Source organism: Lissotriton helveticus, chromosome 8, assembly GCF_964261635.1.
Source record: "Lissotriton helveticus chromosome 8, aLisHel1.1, whole genome shotgun sequence".
Lineage (NCBI taxonomy): Eukaryota > Metazoa > Chordata > Amphibia > Caudata > Salamandridae > Lissotriton > Lissotriton helveticus.
The window spans coordinates 1,487,637,305-1,487,655,955 of NC_136069.1; the positions used below are offsets into that span (position 1 = coordinate 1,487,637,305).

The following is an 18,651-nucleotide window of genomic DNA, read 5'->3' on the forward strand; positions in this document are numbered from 1 at the left end:
GGAACTTGAGCCACGGGATAGTAGCTCATTCTGCCGTCAGCCAACACGGCCGGATGGTACACATCAGGAACAACCTGCTCAGGGGACACCAGCCGCCTCACTACGGTGGTCATGCTGGCTCCTGTGTCCCTCAGAGCGTCCACCTCCTCCCCATTAACCTTCACCCTCTGCTGGTATTTAGCAGTATTCGATGGTAAGGGCGTCACTGGGACCATCTCTTTATCCCCGAGTGAAACCAGGGTCAGGCCTGTCCACTCCCCTTCCCTATCTAGGGGCAGCTCCAACCCAAGCGCTACACTAGCCACCCCGGGACTCTTGCCACCAGTGGGGGCTGGGGGTCGTTTGCGACACTGGGGGTCTCCCTTGTAGTGTCCGACCTCTCCGCACTCATAGCACCGGACCACTTTTGGCTGCTGACTCTTGTCAGGGTAAGTGGGTTTTGGGGAACGGTTCTGAGGTGGGGTACCTACTCCTTTCCCAAACTGTCTAGTTTGTGGGCCTCGTGAGAACTCCGGTCTTTTATCTCCCCCCTCTTTCTTCTGAGGGGCGCCCTGTCCGCCTTTCGGGCCATCTCCCCCGGGGCCCTTGTGTGACACCCGGGTGCTAACCCAAATATCCGCCTCATCCGCGAGCTCACGGGAATCAGTAAGCTTACGGTCCACCAAATGTTGGCGCAACTCCGGAAAACACTTATCCAAAGAGGTGCTCTCTCAAAAAAAGGTTATACAGACCCTCAAAATCACGCACCCAACCATCCAGAGCCTTTCGGGCATATTCAAAAAAATACACCCAATTCTGCGTGGACAGCTTATGGCTGCCACGAAACCTCTGGCGATACCTTTCAGGGTTGAGGCCAAAATGTTTGATAAGCGCCTCCTTCATGGGGGAATACCTAAACTGGTCTGCCTTCTCCAAATACAGGAGTGAGTCCCTGACATCAGGAGGTATATACCGGTACAAACCACCTCCCCAGTGTTTCTCAGGCACCCCATGGGCAGTCAAGGCCACTTCATACGCCTCCAAACACCTGGCAATGTCATCCCCCTTGGTGTAGCTTGCTATCACCTCCTTAGGTAACCAGAATCTGGGCTCCTGATGAGCTCCTGGTACGCTGCCACCATTAGGACTACCTGGCGCACTCAACTGCAATGCTTGCAGCTCCATTTCCTTGAGCTGCAGCTCGTGCGCCCACTTCCTTTCTTCCAATGCTAATTTTTCTCTCTCCAAAGCAAACTGCTTATCTTCCCTTTCTCTCTCTAACTCTAACTTGGCAAGCTCCCACTTCAATTGCCTCTCTTCCCTCCTGTCCTCATACTCCTGCGGTGACACAACCTCCCTAGATACACTGCTCCCTGCCCCGGAACGTCTTCCTGGCAATATATTGTCTGATATGTCAATGTTGAGCCGGCCTGGGTCTTCTTGAGTGTCCACCTCCCCGTGTGTGACCTGTTCCCCATCCTCTTATTCGTCTGGGTGGGCCCTTACCCATGCCCTTAAGGCGGTACGGAGCTCTTCTTTTACAGCTCTCGTCCCCAAAGGCACCCCCATCCCCTGCCAAAACTCCCTTAACTGCACTGCCGTGTACTTATCAAGGTCAGCCAGCTGGAACTCCATTCTGTCAGGTGAGGACCTAGATAACCTGGAAGAAAAATTCTAGGACTTAGGCAACAATACTGGTTCAACACACTTTGCTGCAGGCTAGACAGTGGTGAGCAATTGGGTTTGCTTGTAGCACGATAGGTGTCCAATTAATTGCAGCACACTCCGTCCCACTGGAGGTTGTTAGGTAGCTACAGGTCCTGGATCCCACCGCTCGGCACCAATGTGAGAACTGGGACCGCCAGTTCTCCGGGGGGTAGCATGGCTCGGGCAGGAAGGCGGCCAGGGGATTATGTGTAAAGCAGCTACCTAACACACACATCCAATGTAACACACAGTGGCGCAATAATGGAGACCACACCAGATGTGGTATTTGAAAAATCAAGATCTTTTATATAGGCTTTCAATTAGAGCAAGGCATTGGTAATTCATTAGCATTTCAAATAAGCATTTCATTAAGACATTTCATATATCACGTGCAGGTTGCATTTCCTGTGAAGAGTAAGCATTTCAGTAAGGCTTTTCATTAAAACTACAGCCAGCTCATCTATGCAGTGAAACATTAACTAACCCCGCCTGTCGCATCAGACTCTTTGACAGGCAAAGGGGTAATGGTCTAAACCTGGAAGATCCTACAAGGAGCGACAATTATAATGCATCTAAGTAGCACATCAAACCTCTCATGGACGCTTCTCCTATAAAGGAATAAAACATATCAGCAAGTACTTATCAGTCTAACAAAGAACTTCAAAGAACACTGCCTTTAGTCATCTATGACAAGCCTTTCTTCTTGTAAATACAGGTCGGCTGCGACCCAGATCAGATCAACAGAATGTTATGGAAGTCCACCTCTGCAAGAAAATTCAGTACAGTGAAGTGACTCTCCCTCTCATTAACAGGCTTGTAAATACAGTACACGATGAACCTTTCAGGCTTGTAAATAGGATACACGAGGAATAATTCAGGCTTGTAAATATGGTCACGATGAGTAATTCAGGCTTGTAAATATGCAGGTAAAACAATAAAGTGAGGCACAATCAAAAGGGGGCCAACAGGACCCAGTCACAGTGAACCCCGGGGAAGGGGCGACCTCGGGCCTCACTCGGCCTACCGCCCTCCTCCCCAGGGGGTTACCTCTCTTCTTCGGCCCTCCGGGGCCCTTGCGTGGTTCTTGGGGAGGGAGAGGGCACTCTGACCCTCTCGAGGCCTCACTCGACCCAGCGCGGTGCAGACGCCACTTCAGGGCACCGGCGCTGGGGACGAGGGGGTTGCATACGGGGCAAAGCGGAGGGGGCTCTCAGGCTCCACGGCCCCCTCCTCAGCGATCCTGGGCTTCCCTGTGTGAGGGACGAGGCGCGGGGCGGCAGCCAATCGCTGCGCGCCTCCGGCGGGGGCGCGGCCAATGACGCAGCTCGCGTCCCCCGTCACGGGGTGTAGGCCCAGGGCGGCTTCAGGCCTAGCGCGGCCTGTCAGTGTCAATGCGGCGGCCCGCTACTGGTACCGGGGGCCGCCGAGGGGAGTCAAAGGTGACGATGGACACAACGCGAAGGCGGGCAGCCCCAGGGCAGGCCGGCCGCGCTTTAGAGGCATCGCATGGGCGGCGCTGATGACGCGATGACGTGGGGGCCTATTCAGGCGCCTGGGGGAGCTGAGGTACAGCGCTAGCGCCGAGTCAGGCGAGCGCGGGAGGGCAATTGCAGCGCCTCGCAACCAGGATGATCCCTGAGGGGGCTTCAGCGCTGGAGTCACGGGGGCACAGACAGCTCAGGGCAGGCAGCCCCTGACACAGCGCTGGGCAGGAGGGCAGGTTACAGCGCTCTGAAAGTTAGTCAGTCAGACTTGCAGGCAGGATGGGGACAAATCATAGCGCTTATCACTCAGTTCAGTCAGGGGGAGACAGGTAGGCCCAGCTGGAGGCAGGGGATGCGCAGGGCAACGCAGTCCAGTAGCTTGATCCCAGGAAGTAGGTTTCTTGGCGCTTGGATGGTTCTGCGCCCTTAGTTGTTTGTTTCTTGAGGTTGAAGAGGGGGGGGGGTGATGAGTTGAGGGCTTGAAGAATTTCTCCTCAGTCACTGCAGATGGGCCCTGGGGTTCCACTCTAACTATGGACAGGGGCTGGGTGGCTGGTGTTGCAACATTGTATAGGGACCCAGCCTGCTCCTGGCAACTAGGGTGCTACACTAAAAAGACCACGCTGCAGTAGCAAGGGCCGGTGGCAGCCATGTTGAAAGTAGAGAGCACCTGCACCCTAACACAGATTAGCTATGCCAAGGTGCCCGAAGACCTCAGGGCCAGCAAAAAGTAGGTGGGAAAAATGAGGCAAGGGGAAAAAATCACTGGGAAAGACCACCCTAAGGCTGACAGGTCTAACAAACTCAATATCCGGAATTGCTCGTAGGACATCTTTAGTGTCCTTGAGATAGGTAGGCATGGTCTGTACTATAGGTCTGAGAAAATGGTCAACAAATTCTGAAAGGGGCTCGAGAACCGAGCCCAGCCCAGATATTATGGACCTACCGCGGGGTGGTCTAGTGGCTTTGTGTACCTTAGGCAAGGTATAAAAATAAGGTACAACCGGATGCTGGGTCTGCAAGAATTGCGCTTCCAGAGGTGTGATCCAGCCTTCCAACAAAGCTTCCTCCGCTACTGATTGGATTTCGCTCATCAGTCTCCGGGTAGGGTCTACTGAGAGAGGTAAATAGGCTGACCTGTCACCTAGTTGGCGTAGACACTCATTCCAATAACTGTCCATGTCTTGTATCACTATGGACCCCCCTTATCAGCAGGTTTAATCATGATTGAGGGGTCCTGTGATAAGGTTTGGAGTGCCTGGCTTTCCTGTCTGGACACGTTACAAAAGTCTCCCCTTCTTCTTTCTGAAGCCCAGACGTTATCAATTTCATCCTTAACTGCCCTCTCAAAGGTAGCCACCTGGGGCGGTACAGTGTGGATAGGAGGTAGGAAATTAGATTTAGTCCGAAGACCTGTGTTCTTCTCTAATTGATCGTCGCTGGAAATCTCTTTATCTTTGAAGAAATAGTGCAGCCGAAGCTTGCGAAAGAACTGAGCAAGTTCAATTTGCATCTGGAAAGGATCCCCATTATCAGATGTCACAAAGCCTAAGCCTTTATTGAGCACTGTTTCTTCCATGGGTGATAGTTGCTTCTTGCTGAGATTAACAACCAGACTAGGTTCCGATTGTGTTAAGATGGTTGGACGTTCTTCGCAGTGTGGCTGTGGGTACCTGTGTTGGGGCCAATCGGATCTTCCCAATGGACCTGTACTTGTGGACCTCTTCTCCTTCCCCGTGACCTGCGGGGGCCAAACCCTAAAAAAGGCTGGTTGTTGTAACCCTGATAACCTGGAAATTGTCCTGCGGGTGGTTGAAACGGATATTGAAAGAACCCTGGGTGCCCCCAGGGTGTAGGTTGCCACCAAGGTTGACCTGGCCCAGGTTGTTGTCCCCTAAAGTTCTAGTAACTGCGAGATCTCCCGCGACCTCTCGTTGGACGTAGTTGAGGATTTGTGGTGTCTGAGTCACTATCAGGATCGGTACTGGACCCAGAATAATTAGATCCGTATCTTTTCCCACTATTTCTAAACTCAGGGGCTTTATAAGAGTCACTCGTGTAGGGATATACATGATCTAATTTGAACTTCGCAAGGTCTTTTTTGAATTTTTCAATTTTACCATCCTCATTGAAATCCAGGTCTTGGAGGCACAAATTAGAACTACAGTGACCCCAACGGTTTTCAAAAAACAAAAAGAAGAGTCTGATAAAAATACGAAAGACTTTAATGACTTTATATTACACACTAAAATTGAAAAAAATCAAAAAAGACCTTGCGAAGTTCAAATTAAATCATGTATATCCCTACTACTCTTATAAAGCCCCTGAGTTTAGAAATAGTGGGAAAAGATACGGATCTAATTATTCTGGGTCCAGTACTGATCCTGATAGTGACTCAGACACCACAAATCCTCAACTACATCCAACGAGAGGTCGTGGGAGATCTCGCAGTTACCAGAACTTTAGGGGACAACAACCTGGTCCAGGTCAACCTTGGTGGCAACCTACACCCTGGGGGCACCCAGGGTTCTTTCAATATCCGTTGCAGGACAATTTCCAGGTTATCAGGGTTACAACAACCAGCCTTTTTAGGTTTTGCCTGGCGAAAGCTGCGCTCTGCGCAGCTTTTTCGCGCAGGCGAAAACCTGATGAGAACTGTAGTGGGGTTTGGGTCGGCCCTCGTCATTTATTGGCTGGCTCCATAAATGGAGCCTAGCCATTGGACGAGGGGCCTGTCCGTCAATGCCGGACCAGATTCGGGGGCGTTCCCGCGATTCTTTGGCTTTTGCCGACGTCACGCTACGTCAGCCAAAAGCCGAGAACGCCCCCGAATCTGGTCCGCCATTGACGGCACTCTAAATGTTGCCATGAATTAATGACGATGTATTTATAAAGCTGCCATGAAATAATGACGATGTATCTATAAAGCTACCCTACGCAATGCAAACGTTCAGACGTGGGCTCTTCGGTCTCCTCCTAACCTCATGATAAACTGCTGTGACGACGCTATCGGAGAGGAAAAAAGACTTCTGAGCATGCGCGCGGGTAAATGTATCGCAAATGAAGTAGACTCGGGGTTCAACGTGTCTCTCGTCCCAGTAACATCCTCGCGCCGCTTACCTTCAGGTAGATGGTAATATGTGCGCTTGTGCGGGGGCATTTAGCGAACTCCGCCACCGTTTTGTATAGGGAAGCAGCCGTGTGCCTCCAGCCAGGGCCGCGCTGGGATTGGCCCAGCCGGCCGAGCCTCCGCCACGTCATCCGGAGGAGCTCCCGAGCGAAGGAGGAGCCCCGGGGAAAGCCCCAGTCCCGCCGAGGCCCCAGTTGAACGCCATCCTTTTTTTCGGACAGTAAGTGTTGTTTTGCTCATTGCGGTGATGTATTTGTCAAATGCTTGTTTATTACTGTCACCGAGCGGGCCGGATTCGCCCGCGTTCAGAGAGTTATGTCAGCAATTGTGAGGCAGCTGAAAGGAGGCCGGGAGGCCCGTGGTGGGGAAGCATTACAGAAAAGCAGGTCAATAGAAACCGAGTGAAAGATTGTGAGGGGGCAAACTCCAGCCCTTGGCGGAGCTGTAACAAACCAGACATTGATATATTGTCCCCTCCCAGCATCCTGCGGGGCTATTATCCTCCCCCTAATGAGCTTGTCATGCATTTCTCTTTATGTAGCCATTAAAATCTTGTCTACATCTGCTGATATGTTTCTGCAAAGGGGGCGCTGGATATTGTTTCTGTCCTGCAATCTGCCCCTGTTTTCGAGCGAATGCCACTTCTGACCTTGTAACAGACACAACTATTATTAGACGTGATTCTATGAGCCAATTCGCCACAGTCCAGAAGGCACGGGAAATATGTTTTCCACGACGACAAGTTCAGACTGATACTCCAGTAAATGAATGTGGAGGACAATGATGGTCGAACGGGGATGCCTCTCTTTTCAGAGTGCACTTATGCCCGTGCAACTCGTTGCACCTGGTTTGCTATGGCGATGCAGTGCTTCTCAGCCAGAGTCGTCACACCAAAAAGTGTATTATGTGTTCATCCAGTCCAAAGGCAACGAAAGAAGACAGAAACTGAAAAGGAACAATAAAGGATTAGACTTTTAATAAAACAAAATAACGCGAAAGATGCTGCAAAACCAAACTAAAGGGCAAAATATTGTGATATAAATCTTGAAAGTGCTGAATTGGTAGCATTGCACACAGCCTGCTCTCACTCGGCAGGTGAATGGTCTTAGATGCTTGAAGTCTCATGATGTCTGAATCCTGCCAGGGTGACCCCCTGACTTTAGGTCATTACAGCCGCTGTTTGTGGGGCTGACATTTTCATCTACAGATGTCTGATTTAAGGTGTTAGTCTAATTTGTTCAATGTAAGCAAAACAAGACTACAACACCCAGAATGCATTATGCTCCCACACAAAAGCTCAGGGCTGCAAGCAGTGTTCATAATGAGCTGGAGTCAGGTGGCCACCTTAAAGCTTGCAGAGTGAGTGAGGGAGTCTAATGTCTCTTAGCTGCAAGCTGCAATCTTCATAATCACGGCCAGCTGTAAATCAGAGGCAGCGACAGGCCTCTAGATGCACCAGCACCATTGGAGCAACTGCTGTGGCTCTGCTTTCATATCAGGCATAACCAAAGGGCCTTCCTTTATACAGCACAAATGCCGAGGATCAGGCACACATAAGTTGGCCAGCTCGTAATACTGTGGTTGTAGACTTTACTTCAATAGGAAATTGTATATATTATTCTGGTTCACAGACCTTGGGAACCACAGTTGGAGGGGTCACATGTTAGGCTCCAGGGCACTAGGCCACATATTGATGTCATTGTTGGGAGCAAGTTTCTCTAAGATCTGGTTATCTGCCTCCGTGCTACCCAAAGTTGCAATATATTTTGTTTACTGTAGAGGACTTTGGCATCCACTCGTTGGTGAACATGGGTGCTGTAGTTTCAACACCTTGCCGACCCCCCTCCACCACATCACCCTTTTGGAACAAAAACAAAGGATGTTATTTAGGGGTTAAAGGTAAAACTACGATTCAGCACTGCAATGTCATTTGCGGGTCAAAGGGCATGTAAGGTCACCTGTTATGACTTGAACTTGGTCAGTCAAAATAAATGCTAATCACTGGGTCTGTGCTTTCAAGGGGTGTTTAACACAGGTCCAGGAAGGCTAGGTCCTGCATATTTTTTTCCTGATAACCGCTGCCTTTGTAAATAGTTTTCATTTAGATTATTTCTATTTAATTACGTAAATATATCTAATGTGGACATCCTGAGCATCCTGCAGGAGTCTGGCTGCCTTGCACCTAGGTCGACCCTCACAGGTTTACTTCCAATAAACTACATACTGAATACGCGCTGCTGAAGGCTCAATGTCATTGCGCCCAACAACACTCCAATCATTCACATCACTGTAGGCACACTGATATACTGGGAGGAAGAGTGTCAGAACCGTACCGAAAACGTCATTCCAAACAGCACTACAAGGCCATAGGAAATTGTGGATGTGCACTACACAGATGGAGCTTACTCCAGCGCTTTAAACCAGTGTCTACTCACAGATACCGAGTACATGTATTTTTTTAATTTTAAGGGAAAAGTCCCTGTACTTCTCTGTGCAGGGGTGCACATACAGGTACTTAAGGATAGTGACTAGCGAGTACCTGCACTTTTGTATTCCAAGCACCTCATAATTCTTAACGATCGTCCACATACCAGGAAAAACATAATTGTATTCAGTTTCCAGTTGAGATCTGAAAAGTGCTGGTGAGAGATGTCTGTCACGGTGATCAGATGTGCCACCTTTTTCCCTTTTCAACCCCTCCCCAACCCTTCTCAATCCAAACAAGCATTTGCAATTCAATAGGTCTCACATTTAGGCGACTTTCAGCTATTGACATTGCAAATAACAATGCCTTTTATTTTTGTTTTCGTTTTTAAAACATAAATAAAAGGCATTGTCATTTACACTGCCAATAGCTTAAACTCGCGTAAATGCGAGACCTATTGCATTGCAAATGCTTGTTTTTTTTAGGTCACTGTCTGTTAGTCAGAGTGCATTTCACCCAATCATAGTCTTACAATACACACTGCTCTGGGTAATGTGAGCCACAGGGACACCAATCGTGAGGCGAGGGACCGCGTGTGATCTTCGGCAGCCCGTCACTCACTCTTCCCTTTCACCACACTCTCCTTCTCTCACTGACTCTCTCTCTTCTGCTCATACTCTCATCCCGTCACTCACTCTTCCCTTTCACCACACTCTCCTTCTCTCACTGCCTCTCTCTTCTGCTCATACTCTCATCCCGTCACTCACTCTTCCCTTTCACCACACTCTCCTTCTCTCACTTCCTCTCTCTCTTCTGCTCATACTCTCATCCCGTCACTCCCTCTTCCCTTTCACCACACTCTCCTTCTCTCACTGACTCTCTCTCTTCTGCTCATACTCTCATCTCGTCACTCACTCTTCCCTTTCACCACACTCTCCTTCTCTCACTGCCTCTCTCTTCTGCTCATACTCTCATCCCGTCACTCACTCTTCCCTTTCACCACACTCTCCTTCTCTCACTTCCTCTCTCTCTTCTGCTCATACTCTCATCCCGTCACTCCCTCTTCCCTTTCACCACACTCTCCTTCTCTCACTGACTCTCTCTTCTGCTCATACTCTCATCTCGTCACTCACTCTTCCCTTTCACCACACTCTCCTTCTCTCACTGCCTCTCTCTTCTGCTCATACTCTCATCCCGTCACTCACTCTTCCCTTTCACCACACTCTCCTTCTCTCACTTCCTCTCTCTCTTCTGCTCATACTCTCATCCCGTCACTCCCTCTTCCCTTTCACCACACTCTCCTTCTCTCACTGACTCTCTCTCTTCTGCTCATACTCTCATCTCGTCACTCACTCTTCCCTTTCACCACACTCTCCTTCTCTCACTTCCTCTCTCTCTTCTGCTCATACTCTCATCCCGTCACTCACTCTTCCCTTTCACCACACTCTCCTTCTCTCACTGACTCTCTCTCTTCTGCTCATACTCTCATCCCGTCACTCACTCTTCCCTTTCACCACACTCTCCTTCTCTCACTGCCTCTCTCTTCTGCTCATACTCTCATCCCGTCACTCACTCTTCCCTTTCACCACACTCTCCTTCTCTCACTTCCTCTCTCTCTTCTGCTCATACTCTCATCTCGTCACTCACTCTTCCCTTTCACCACACTCTCCTTCTCTCACTGCCTCTCTCTTCTGCTCATACTCTCATCCCATCACTCACTCTTCCCTTTCACCACACTCTCCTTCTCTCACTTCCTCTCTCTTCTGCTCATACTCTCATCCCGTCACTCCCTCTTCCCTTTCACCACACTCTCCTTCTCTCACTGACTCTCTCTCTTCTGCTCATACTCTCATCTCGTCACTCACTCTTCTTTTTCACCACACTTTCCTTCTCTCACTGCCTCTCTTTCTTCTGCTCATACTCTCATCCCGTCACTCACTCTCCCTTCAACACACTGTTAACTCTCTCCAATGCACCACTTTCTCTCACCCTAATTTGTTTTTCCTTCTTGGCTCTATCTCTATTCATTATCCCTCCCAGACTCCTCCTGATTCTATAGAGCACTTTTCAAAAAATTTTGTAACCATCGTCCATTTGCGTGAGATTACGCTATTGGCATTGTAAATGACAAGGCCATTAATTTATCTGTTTTTAAAACCAACACATAAATAAAACATTTGTCATTGACAATGCCAATAGCTCTAACTTTGTCAAAGGCAAAACCATTGCATTGTAAATGCTTGTTTAGGGTTTGGCCCCCGCAGGTCACGGGGAAGGAGAAGAGGCCCACAAGCACAGGTCCATTGGGAAGATCCGACTGGCCCCCACACAGGTACCCGCAGCAACACTGCGAAGAACGTCCAACCATCTTAACACAATCAGAACCTAGTCTGGTCGTTAATCTCAGCAAGAAGCAACTATCACCCATGGAACAAACAGTGCTCAATAAAGGCTTAGGCTTTGTGACATCTGATAATGGGGATCCTTTCCAGATGCAAATTGAACTTGCTAAGTTCTTTCGCAAGCTTCGGCTGCACTATTTCTTCAAAGATAAAGAGATTTCCAGCGACGATCAATTAGAGAAGAACACAGGTCTTCGGACTAAATCTAATTTCCTACCTTCTAGCACACTGTATCGCCCCAGGTGGCTACCTTTGAGAGGGCAGTTAAGGATGAAATTGATAAAGTCTGGGCCTCAGAAAGAAGAAGGGGAGACTTTTGTAACCTGTCCAGACAGGAAAGCCAGGCACTCCAAACCTTATCACAGGACCCCTAAATCATGATTAAACCTGCTGATAAGGGGGGGTCCATAGTGATACAAGACATGGACACTTATAGGAATGAGTGTCTACGCCAACTAGGTGACAGGTCAGCCTATTTACCTCTCTCAGTAGACCCCAGCAGGAGACTGATGAGCGAAATCCAATCAGTAGCGGAGGAAGCTTTGTTGGAAGGCTGGATCACACCTCTGGAGGCGCAATTCTTGCAGACCCAGCATCCGGTTGTACCTTATTTTTATACCTTGCCTAAGGTACACAAAGCCACTAGACCACCCATAATATCTGGGCTGGGCTCGGTTCTCGAGCCCCTTTCAGAATTTGTTGACCATTTTCTCAGACCTATAGTACAGACCATGCCTACCTATCTCAAGGACACTAAAGATGTCGTACGAGCAATTCCGGACATTGAGTTCAACCAGGAGACAGATCATATGGTGTCACTGGATTTTGAATCGCTGTACACCTCCATCCCCCAGGATGAGACTTTAGATACCTTCCGTTCCATCCTGGGGGAGACGGACCTGGACACCATCACTCCTGTTCCTTTCATAATGTCTCTAGCTAAAATCGCTATGAAAGAGAATTATTTCAGGTTCGAGGATATGCTGTACCTCCAAATCTCGGGCACGAGTATGGGCAGCATTTTTGCGCCGAGTCTGGCGAATCTCTATGTTCATGTTTTTGAACAGGAGCAAGTACTAACAGCCAGTAACCCTTTCTTCTCATCAATAATATGGTGGAAACACTATATTGACGATATTCTGGTGGTGTGGCGGGGTGAGGTGGATTTGATTAATTGCTTCCACGAGTGGTTAAATACCCGTAATAGATTCTTACGTTTCACAATGGAGATGAACAAAGAGAGGATTGCCTTCCTAGATCTCTCCATATATGCCACTCCTACGGGACTTCAGAGTGAATTATTCCGGAAACCCATGGCCAGAAACTCACTTCTGTTATATGACAGCCAACATCCTAAGTCGCTCCGCGATAATCTAGCATATGGGCAATTTCTACGTGTTCGAAGGAACTGCTCCACCAATGAAACTTTTTTGAAACATGCGGCTAACCTTACAGGTCAACTCCAAGCAAGAAACTATCCGAAACAATTGATTAAACGCTCCCTCAAACGAGCTAGTAACAACAATCGCGAGGCACTCTTAGAGCCCGCGACAGTGAAGCCACCTCTCACACGTCTGACCTTTGTTAGTACCTTCAATGCCAAATCCAACCAGATTCAGAAAATTGTTAGACGCCATTGGCGGGTACTGAATTGTACTAACGATAAGATCGAACAACCATTGTTCGCTTTTAAGCGTTCTAAGAACCTTCGGGACTGCTTGGTACACACCCGCCCCAAGGAGGTATTGACGGAGACCAGTGGTACCCTCTGGGATCTTCCAGCAATTCAAGGACACCATCCTTGTGGAGGGTGTTCTGTTTGTGCCCAGACCTGTAGAACAACTCAACTTGACATAGGGACTAATCGCCCATGGATACTAAAACGTTTTTCTAATTGTAACAGCTCACATGTCATCTACCAGTTGGTCTGTCCCTGTAATGAGAGATATATTGGGATGACTACACACAAGGTGCATACACGCATGCTGGAACATATGAGCGCGTTTAGATGCAAGAAAAGCGTGTCTAAACTTACAAAACATTTTTTGGAGCATGGCCATAAGGAAACTGTTTTTAGTTGGACGGTTTTGGAAAAACCTTTGATCCCCTCTCACATTTCGGATGTTTCCAAATTTCTGTTTATGAAAGAACAGAGGTGGATATATAAGTTGCGTTCTGATTGCCAAGGTTTAAATGATGAAATACCTTGGACCACTCTCTGATATGGCAACAGAATAGCGGGTGGGCATTTTATTTGAAACTATATTGGAGTTGGACGCTATTTCTAGATGTTTCTGACATGCACCGATTGAGTCTGTATATATACACACAGTTGGTTTGGCGTTTTTGGTGCACGATGGCCACATATACATGATTTTTTGGTAATGTGTTGAAGGGGCAAACACTGTAGATCTAGATGACAAATCACCATGATGGTTATAGGTGAATGTTGCCATTTTTGTATTTGGGTACGGCACATCTAGATAAGTGCATCATAACCAGGTAGAACTATAGCCACATTATAGTTCGATTACATAATGTAATACCATGATTGAGACTGTATTGCCATGGGCACTAGCCAGAAACGAGAATTGAGTCACTCGTTTTTAGTAAATCATATCTGGCACATTTGATTACACAGCAGGCTTGGATTACTAGAATGCGCATGCGCGCCGCTCACGAACTACCCGAGTGAGCTGAATGACATCAATCTGTAGTACTATGAGTCTCGCGGGATCACGCGCTTTACTCGATCTTCCGGCTCGAAGTAAACAGTGAGCCCCTTTAACAGGGTAAGTTAATGTAGGGCATTATTTCCCGTTTGCGATCATTATATAGTGGGCAACTCATGGCCTTGGCATAAGTAAGAACATATCTATAGTACTGTGACAAAACGCCTTCCGGTTTCAATTTCATATTGGAAAGCGTGCTGGTGATTGGTCACTTTGCGGCGCTTGTACTCTATTTCACACGGCGTACCGGTCCCGTTCGTTGCCTCCCCCTCAACTCGGCACCTGCCAGAGGCAACGACGGACAGGTATGCTTATCTGTGATACAAGTGGATATGGTATTGTTAAAAAGGTTTTGAGCCTTGAAAAAAGTTTTTGAGCCTTGAATTAAGTGTTTTTCCACGTTGGTAATTTCACATTCAGACACAGCTGGTTCCTTAATTGACCAGTCTTCAAGTATCACCAGGCTTACCAAGTCATAGACCATAGTTTAAGAGACCTCTTGAGAGGTCTGAGCCCTTAGTTTTTTGAGGTTTCCTGAATAGTTTTTGAACAAAAAGTTGAGGATAACGTTAGGAGTGTTTGTATCAATGTAGAATAGAGTGGAATTAAGTTGTTTCACCTACCTGCATTATGCACCCGTATCCTTACTTTTTTAGAGCGTTGTCTCACTATTCCTGAGTGTGTGTCCAGGTGAGGTGAGGCTAAATCCCCGGTCGTGCTGGGTGAGTGTTGTACATTTTTATCTTTCTCATCATGAGATGTATGAGTGGGACATGTTACATTACAGATATTCTGTTTGTTTTATGTTTTGTGGTTTCAGATGCATTGAATCATCTACTGACACGGAGGATATGCTACTGATTTAAAGTATCCTTTGTTGATTTTTCACTTTACTATTTCTTTGTCACCTGAGTTTCTTTGTGTGACATTATCACTTTGCAGTAGCAACGTTTAGAAGAGAAGCCCTGAAGAAAGCCTTGGGTCTTCCCCATTCAGGCTGAAACATGTTGGCTCTTATGCAGTTATTTGTTGAACACTGCTCTCTTGCACTGTTCTTGTTTTTAATTCAGGAAGAGGCCATATCCCTAATAAATGTATTTCTTCTGTCCTCTATCCTGTTTTATTATTCACCACCTTTCATAATTTTTTTGCACTGCACTCCACCCCATCAGCTTGATACTACTTGGTCAAAAAGTGTTTATGGGTAGTAACCCAGCCAAGGTACAAGATAAGAAGATGGTCTCAATGATCAAGAGACTTTATTACCTTGGTTGGATGACCAAATGATAATATTGATCATCGCAAGTTTTTGATGGGAATCCTATGAATACCTTTTGGGTTCTACTCACTAATCACTGCAGACACTGTATCTGCTAATGTCGTCCCACTCTTTATAACTAGTTGTTAGTCATTTATGTATTGTATAAACCATTATGACAGATTGAGATAGTTTCTCTTGTCTAGACCCCTAGGTTTCTTTGTTGTTTACACAATTATTCCTCACCAACCGAAGTAAACAGATCAAAATCAGTGGAAAGGGGACATGCTGCATGCCACATGGTTCAGCACTGTCACCACTGTTCTAAACATTACACGAGACCCTAGGGGCAGTTGGTTGCACACCACCAAGCACATTTCCAAATGTACTTGTATGATACATAACTACACATTGCACTGGAAACAGATCAAATCATCCAAACTGAAATTGATCTAAGTGTCTGAACATTCTTCCTGGTAATTGAAAGCAGTTTGTTGCACAATGGGATCCACTTTGATAACCAGCCCTTGACCCTCTACAAGAGATGGGGCCCGCTTCAAATTTAATTTGGATGGTCAAAAACTCTGACCGTTGATTTTACTGTTGGCTTGTCCCAGTTATACCAAATTGCAGCTTCTGTGAAAACAACTAATATCAAAAACAATATTTTTGGGAGACTTTCCTGCAACAAGACAGGATAGTGTAGACCTGAGGTCATATACATTACTGATTAGATTAGATCAGAAATATAGGTTTGCACTGGATCATGAAGATCAATCTAAGCGGTGTCTCAAGGAAAACACGTCTTAGTCATCTCAACTCCACTCGTTGCCAGTAGAGCAACTGGTCAATTTGAAAACATTTTCTCCTACCCAGATGAGTGGTAAAACAGGCCATATATCCGAGGACCGGCACTTACTGCAGTCCAAGCTGCACTCCTCCATCATACTGTTCTAATATGATCATTTTCTTACCATATGCTATTGGCAGACAGATGTATCATTGAGCCTCCTAAGGAGTGCTTCCATGAGATGTACTGCTGTCCAGAACAGCAATGACTGAATGGGGCAATTTGGCGAAAGGAGGATCTTTCTGGGAAAGAATGCTTCCATCATGAAACGCTCCACACTATACATGTTACTTGAGGTATGACAGATAAGTATATAAACATTGTATAATACTGGTCAGGTTATTTTTTTTTTAAACAATCATGTTTTGTGTGCATCAAAAAGCAACATGAAAAATGGAGAAACATTGATTTTCTTTCAAAAGAACACTTGACGACTAATATACTGCATTTACATATTTTTCGTTATAGTACTTCCACTAACATTTTTATTTTTTACGTGCTGCTTTTAGATTTCAAGAGCTGTCTTTCCAAGATTTGAGAAATGTACAGTTCTGTCTAGTACGATTGGGCTACTTCTCTGTATTGCTGATCTTTTGACTTTACCAAATGTAGCTGTATGTAGGAGATATGCAATTTCTTACTTACGGGTTGCGGCATGATTTACTTTGTTCTTCAAATTACTTGATTTTTTTGAGTAGTTGTTTATATTTACTTATTTTCCCTCTCTTCTACTTGGAGTAAGTCTGAGACTAAGGCGTTCTGAGTGGCATGTCTACTTTCAAATCAGGATGACCTGGCCTCAGGATTAGCACCCCAAAGATTTGTGATTTCAACATGAGCAGTCAGTAGATAGACTTGGGCCTACCAGCTTTGGGTTAGGTCGTTTCATCCAACAAAATATATAACACCAAGATGTGTCTGGCTTTAATATGCTAACATCTGTAAGAACTGTATAGTGACAAATACTGTCTTTGCCAATGCTTGTTCCTTATTATACGTTCTACTTGAGAGCAGGCAAAAGCGTCCAAAGAAAACACATAGGTACAGGATGTGTTTCCTTCCATACCTTTTTATTTCAATGCCCAAAGGGCATGCATTTTCAAGGCACACCAACCACCACTTTACAGATGTGCATCACAGCACAGGATGCATAAAAGGAAGCAGGTCAGCTAATAAAAGCCTAAAGCTTTTAAAAAATATTATTTTCAGTTCCATGCAAATTACATTTAGCTAAGCTATATTAGGTAAACAGAAGAAATCATAAAAGGTGGTTGCGATCTAATGTAATGGTCTACACACGAGTGTGTAAAAAGCCGGAAACCAGGCCAGTTTTAAAAACCTGCTATCAAATATGCCACAGTACTGCTGCTGTCTCATCTGAAAGTGACTCCCATAAAAATCAGTTCAAGCTCTTCATTTATATTCCCATCCAATCCACTTCAAGTATGTGATCCTTTTCGGTGCCAGATTATTGTCGGCTACTACAGCTGTGATTGATAAGTGCTTTGGTAGTCTTCCGCCTCCATGAGTAAGGGCTGCCTCTCTTCCGGGTTGGTTCGTTGCTTCCGCTTCCGACAGACAAGAGCGACAAGGCTTGCAATCACTGCAGTGATCAACCCACCAACCAAAGCGGCTGCCACAAGCCACTGCCATATCCGGCTGGCTTGTTCGAGGTAGGGTTCCAGAAAATCTTGAAAGGTGCCAGGAGCTGCAAAGACAAAATACAGATTTTTATTAACAACCACTGAAGCTTCCGAGGAAACAGAGGTTTATTACCCACATCACCTGGCCTCCGGGCAGACATTGCTAATGAGGCTGTCAAGGAAAAGGCCAGGTTGCATTTTCTTAGGGGGCCAATTAACTTCAATAACGTCAGTTTGTCAATCGTCATTACTATGTCGATACGAGACTGGTTGTTAAATTGGACTCTGAAAGAAGGTTGCTTCGGTGGTTGCACCAGAACGAAACCACTATTGTATCACAACTAAGCAATTAAGAATATAAGACAGTTTGCTTTGCGTTTCGTAAATACTGCTTTTACTGTATATTGTTTTGTTGTTATTACTTGCTTTTTTCATTGACAGCTCTACATCCTAACTGTATGTTTTTCTCATCAAGTGTTAATATTGTAACTTGCATTTTTCTATCTCATTTATATCACTAAACTTCTTTTGAACTGAAAAGATAAAAAAGAATATAAGACAGGCATTTCAACATTCTACTTGTCTATGACCCTAGCACACAATGGATCATGAAATCACAAATTTAAAAGGGCAAATCAGTGACCCTTTGCAAAAGGACTAGCAATTACAAACATTCTAATTTCTGTAAATACATATTTTTCCCAAGGTAACAAAGTCATGTTGTACTTTACATAGGGATTTTGAAATTGGAAAACAAACAGGGTCTACTAATTGAAATTAATCAGTCACCACAAAACGATACAATGGTTTGGTCTGGCCTTTTTAGAAAATAGTAGTCAAATGTGGAAAAATGGTAATAATAATTATTATTTTATGGTGTTTGCATATGCTGCCATGAACACCCAAAACACATTCAAAGGAGGGAATGCACACATACCTGTTGAACAGGTGCTAATACATTCTGTGAAAAAGCTAGTTGCTAAAACGACAAGGAGTGCGATGGATGTGTTTGAGCAGGGCTTAATTTGAGCCGGTGGTGGC

The 18,651-nt window shown here is 46.1% G+C and overlaps 1 protein-coding gene across 1 annotated transcript in view; it reads right to left on the reverse strand.

Moving 5' to 3' along the window:
* Positions 1 to 17,022: 17,022 nt before the first annotated feature.
* TYR (tyrosinase) overlaps positions 17,023 to 18,651 on the reverse strand; it is a 263,092-nt gene continuing 261,463 nt past the window's right edge. Inside the window, exon 5 of the mRNA XM_078658428.1 lies at positions 17,023 to 17,675. Within this exon, the coding sequence (XP_078514554.1) occupies positions 17,449 to 17,675 (227 nt within the window). The 3' untranslated portion in view covers positions 17,023 to 17,448. The remainder of the gene's footprint in view (positions 17,676 to 18,651) is intronic.